The sequence below is a fragment of the Monoraphidium neglectum genome, assembly GCF_000611645.1.
Source record: "Monoraphidium neglectum strain SAG 48.87 unplaced genomic scaffold scaffold02484, whole genome shotgun sequence".
Classification (NCBI taxonomy): Eukaryota; Viridiplantae; Chlorophyta; class Chlorophyceae; order Sphaeropleales; family Selenastraceae; genus Monoraphidium; species Monoraphidium neglectum.
The window spans coordinates 1-5,200 of record NW_014011144.1 but is presented as its reverse complement, the minus strand read 5'-3'; the positions used below and the strand labels follow the sequence as shown (position 1 = coordinate 5,200).

At 66.2% G+C, this 5,200-nt stretch overlaps 1 protein-coding gene across 1 annotated transcript; it reads left to right on the top strand.

The window, feature by feature from the left end:
- Positions 1–2,171: 2,171 nt before the first annotated feature.
- Positions 2,172–5,108, top strand: MNEG_10850 (hypothetical protein; the record flags this gene model as incomplete). Its single annotated transcript, XM_014040677.1, has 8 exons — positions 2,172–2,322; positions 2,451–2,677; positions 2,905–3,075; positions 3,292–3,400; positions 3,639–3,778; positions 3,969–4,078; positions 4,276–5,046; positions 5,102–5,108. 8 exons carry the CDS (start codon positions 2,172–2,174, stop codon positions 5,106–5,108), a joined length of 1,686 nt encoding a protein of 561 aa, XP_013896131.1.
- Positions 5,109–5,200: the final 92 nt, after the last annotated feature.

Sequence of the window (5,200 nt, the reverse complement as noted above, 5' to 3'; positions counted from 1 at the left end):
CGTAAAGGATGGGAGAAGCCATAAGCCGTACACCCGCCTGTCTCCATCACCTGTGAGCGTTCCGATGGATCTGGCACGCCCCTCGAGCTGTGCCATTATGCTCTGCCAGGAGCACCCAGCTTCAGAACCCGACCATCGCCCAGCGCCGCAGGCGAACGGCCTGCGTGCAAGTTCTCTCTATTTCCTGTGGTGCACGCTGTACTTGCACCAAAAGTCCGCACTCGCCAGTGCAATATAGCGAGTGGTTTGGACAGACGTTGTATCACAACAGCGGACGTGACCTGCATGAGGGGTCACCGCTCGCATGCGCTCACTCACCCCAAACCTGCCCCAAAGAGCGCGCTGCGCAGGTCTCTGTGCACTTCACGATCGGGCCACGCCCGCGCTGGGGCCGCCGACACCACAACATATTACGGCGTGGTTGTGGGGCTTTGTGGGGAGCAGTCGTAAACGGATCCCAACCTTGCCGCCCTTTCGACTGTGCCCCGGTTGGTACACAAGCCTAGCCACCTCCCTCTGTCCGCTCGATCCTCCAGGCACAGACACGTTGGTCGACCGGGTGTGTATCAAAACGGTGCATGTGAAGTTACATCTCCAACACAACGAAAGGCTAGGGCTGCATATGGAAGGCGGCCATGGTGACGCCTGCACCACAAGCTGCCGGCAGGCCAGAGACGCGAGCGATGAGGACCCATACCGGCATACGGGTTGCTTTAGTGATGACCAGGGGCCGGCTGCCTTGGGGGTGAATTTGTTTGTGCGTAGCCCATTTTGATGTTTTCAATGTACCGTACCTGTCGCTCAAGCAGGCACAGGGGCTTTCAAACCTGCTCCCTTGGACTGAGCCTTGACGGACACGGTTTCGGTGCGGCTGCTGGATGAGTGAACTTAGGCTGATGACAGGAGGGCAGGCAGTGTGATGACTGTACTCATATGATGTAAAGCGATGGCATCGCTGTCCATTGACAGGACCAAAACACACCACATGGTTTCACGGCCAAGAACTGTACAGAACACCAGTATTCTAGCCAGCCTTGACCCTGGAACTGTATGTACCCTTTGCAGTGCCTGATGCTCGTGCCAGAAGTCGCCCACTGTGGCATTTTGTGCGCTGCAATTTTGGGACTTGCCATGTACCTACCGTGCGCACTTTTGACCACATCTTGATTGCTAGTCAGATGCGCAAATACAGCAGAGCACATCAGAAGGCAAAGGCAGCCATCAAGCGCCATCCAAAACGACTCCAAGGCCCAGGTGCCGTGGGTGTCATGTTGGGTTGCCGCTGATGTGTCCCTGGCTTGTGTCAGAACCAAGCTGTTTGCATCAAGGTGATCAACGTGAGGCATGACAAGATTGTACGTGAAAGTCAATACCTCCCATGTCTACCAGAGGTTATTTTCGCTGCTGGCCCCCTGCGCAGAATGCAGTAGCGGGTTGTTGGCCCAGCAGCCACGGCATGTGCATTGCGGCAATCTGTGACAAGTGTCCCGAGCACCCGATGTCCCTGTCAGCCCCAGGGGTGGTTGCATGCCTGGGCGGCCTGGGCAATCAACGGCACCCATGGCGGTCGCTGGCCGCGGCCACGTCGCGGGGTCGGTTAGGGTTTGGTATTGAACAACAAGGATGGGGGGCTCATGCGGCTGTCGTGAGCGGCTCTGGCGAGCCGAGCTCGCCAGCGTGGGTAGCTTTGGTCCCAGGGTGGGAGGTGCGTGCGTACGGATCGCGATCCTCCGCTTTCCTCTGCTGCCGCCGCTGCCCGGCTTCTGTCTGCCAGCAAACGGCTTGGCAACAGCCGCTGATTTGTCCAAGCCCCAGCCAATGTGCTGTCCTGCGGGGGGATTGCACTGCGGAGCCGCCGCGCAGGCGTCACTAGAGAGGGGTCACACAGGCGGCGAGTGACAAAGGGGCCGTGCTGGGCGCGCTCCTTGGCCTCCTGTGTGGCTGGCCTCCGCATCCAGCCAAGCGTAGGCAATGCATTTGACGCACAATTTACTTGAAGCATCCAACAAGTTACCAGAGTGCCGGCAACATTCCACCCGCAGCATACCTGCCGGGCAACCACTCCTGCAAAGCGTCGTTTGCCTCTTCTCACCGGCGCTTCTGAGGCTTCGCGGTACCCACACTCTCAACCTAGTGCAGGAGCCTTCTCAGATGTCGCTCAGCTAGAGATCATGGACGGCGTCCTTGGGCACTACATCTCCGCTAGCGGCCCCGGTCTGGGCAAGGCGGTTGCCAGCTGGTCCACTCCTTTGTTTAATGCGGTCACCCAGCAGGATGATCTGAGAGAGCTTGAGCAATTGGTGGCGCCCGACGCCCTCGCAGGTGGGGTGATCGCATGTGTTGATGCTGGGGCGACCATGGGAGCCTGTTGCGGGGCCCTCTTGGCGAACTCACCCCGGCACACCGCACCAGCACCGCGATGATGGGTGGGGGCTGCGCCCTTCTCGCAGACGAGGAGTACCTGATCCTGTGCTGGGGCAGCGAGCCTGGGAAGCAAGCTGATGTCGCAGACAAGGACCAGGCCAAGCCGCGAGTGCAGGTCACCAAGCGCACGCTCCTTCAGCTCGCGGCGTTTCACGGGTCTCTCCGCTGCGTCAGCTGTCTGCTGGCTCGTGGAGCGAATCCGAATCACAAGTCATCAGATGGCCTCACCGCCTACGACGTGAGCGTGGCGGCGGTGTGGGGCAGGCCCGCCGTGCAGCGCTCCGCCCGGAAGGGGCATCGGCACCGGGCCGCTCAACAACCCCGGAGCCCTCCCCCGGCCGGCGGCCGTGTTCTCTCGCCTCTGCAGCTGCATCAGAGCGCCGGGCACCTGCAATCATTCTCGCTGTGCAGCAGGGCCGGCCGCCACAGGGACCAACCACCCATAACCACCCTGCACCCACACTGCGCCCCATCCTGCAGCACGCCCGGCTCAGCGGCAGCCCCAACGCCCCGACCGTCCGCGCCATGCTGGACGACGCCGCCGGCAATTTCACCGCAGACGGCCGCAGCCGCAGCCCCGCCGTCGCCGGCGGGAAGGGCGACATGGCGCGTGCGGGAAGCAGTAGCAGCTTTGGTGTGGAGGCTGGCGCAGTGAGTGCCTGTGCACCCGCGCGGCGGCGGCGGCAGCGCTTACTTGTGTCAACTTCAGGGTTGTAGCTGGCATGACCCTGCGCTGATCATGCCGATATTCGCTTGCCGCGCGCGCACGCCTGCGCTTCCTCCACTCGCACCCGTTCGTGCTGTGTCTGCAACTGCACCACCAGCCAACCGCTGCGGCCGCGCCCTCACCCCTCGTCCGCCCCGCAGGACACGAGCGGCGCCGACGGCGACGACTACGCGCCCGGCGAGTCATCAAATTACAGCACGTCTGAGCTGACGCGGCCAGAGTACTCAACCGACACGTTCCGCTTGTATTGTGAGCAATTCGGCCCACGGGCGCGCAGCAGCAGGGGCAGGCGCGGTTGCGGCGGGCCATGGCGAAGTCGTGCGGCTGGGCTAGCGCACGCTCGGCCGCGCGCTTGCCTCTGTGCGCGGCACGTCCGCATCTCGACAGACATGCGACTACAGCGAGGCGCGGGTCTCGCGCTCGGGAGGCGGCCGCCGTCGCCGACGCGCCTGGCGCCCTTGCCGCACGCCGCACGCCACGCCCGCAGGCTTCAAGGTGCTGCGCTGCAGCAAGCGCTACGCGCACGACTGGCGTGCCTGCCCCTTTGCGCACCCCACGGAGAATGCGCGGCGGCGGGACCCCCGGGAGCACCGGTACAGCAGCATCGCTTGCCCCGACTACAAGCAGGTGCGGGGGAAGCTGCCTTGCACTTACACAGTGTACTGCAGTCTTGCGAGTTGTGGTCGCATGGCTGACCGTCTGGCACCCGGCAGTAGGGCACCGGTGGCCGCGAAGTTCTTAGCAACATCCTGCGAGATCCTGACGCAGCCACACCCTCGGGCGGCTTGCTCATGCCCTGCCTGTACACTTTCCACAGGGCATGTGCCTGCGGGGGGACACCTGCCAGTACGCGCATGGCGTGTTTGAGAGCTGGCTGCACCCCAGCCGCTACAGGACGCAGCTCTGCAAGGACGGCAACCGCTGCAGGTGTGCGCGGCGCGGCGTGGCGCGGCGCTGCCGGGGCCGTACCGGGCCTTCTGGTCGCAGGCGTTGCCGGAGCTGCGCTCAACCACGCCTGCTGGCGGCAGCGGCAGCAGCAGCAGCAGCGGCAGCAGCCTGCTCCTGCAGCCGGCCCTCAGTGCCGAGCGCCAACCCATCGCCGCGCGCCGCGCCACCCCCCGCAGGCGCCCCGTCTGCTTTTTCGCGCACTCGCTCACGGGGGAGCTGCGCACGCCGACGCACGCGTTTGTTCCCGGCCCCGAGGAACGCATGCGCGTGCCGCAGGCGCTGGAGTTGCAGCTGGCGGCGGCGGCGGCGCGCGGCGGCAGCCCGGGGCACGAGGGCGCAGACGCGCCGGGCACCTCAGGCGCGGGCGGGGACCAGGGCGTCGATGCAGTGTCGGCGGCGGCGGCGGCCGCCGCGGCGGCCGCGGCCGCTGCGTACGTGCAGGCGCACCACGGCGCCGCGGCCGCAAGCGCGGCGGGCGGTGGGGCGAAGGCGCTGCTTGAGCAGGGCGCCGCAGCCGCGGCGGCCGCCGCGGCGGGCGGGGACTTTTCGGCGCTGCTGCGCGGCTCGGCGCTCGCGAGGAGCGGCAGCGGCGGGGGCATCTCTGACGCCGCCGGCGCCGCGCTAGACCAACGGGACCAGCAGCAGCCGCCTGCCGGCACGGGCACGGGCGCTGGCGCGGGCGTGGGCGCGGGCGTGGGCGCGGGCTCGGGCCCGCAGCAGCAGCGTGCGCGGCCGTCCATTGATGTGTCTACGGCCGAGGCGGCCGGCGGCGCATGGGGGGGCCCCGAGGAGAGTCCGGGGTCCTCAGTTCCGTCTGCCAGCCCCGGCGGCGCCCCGCACGACGCCGCCAGCACCGGCAGCGGCGGCGGCGGCGGCGGCGGCAGTAGTGGCGCCGGGACGCCCGCGGGCGGCGCGGCGGGCGTGACCGCGCCGCGCATGTCCAACGCGTTCCTGCGGCGCTACGGCCTGAACCCCAAGGACTCGCCCCTGTCCAATCTGCAGAGGATAATGGAGATCCACAGCCTGAACCCTCAGCAGGTGCAGACACACGCGGCCCCCCTACTCACACACACGCGCACACACACACACACACACACACAC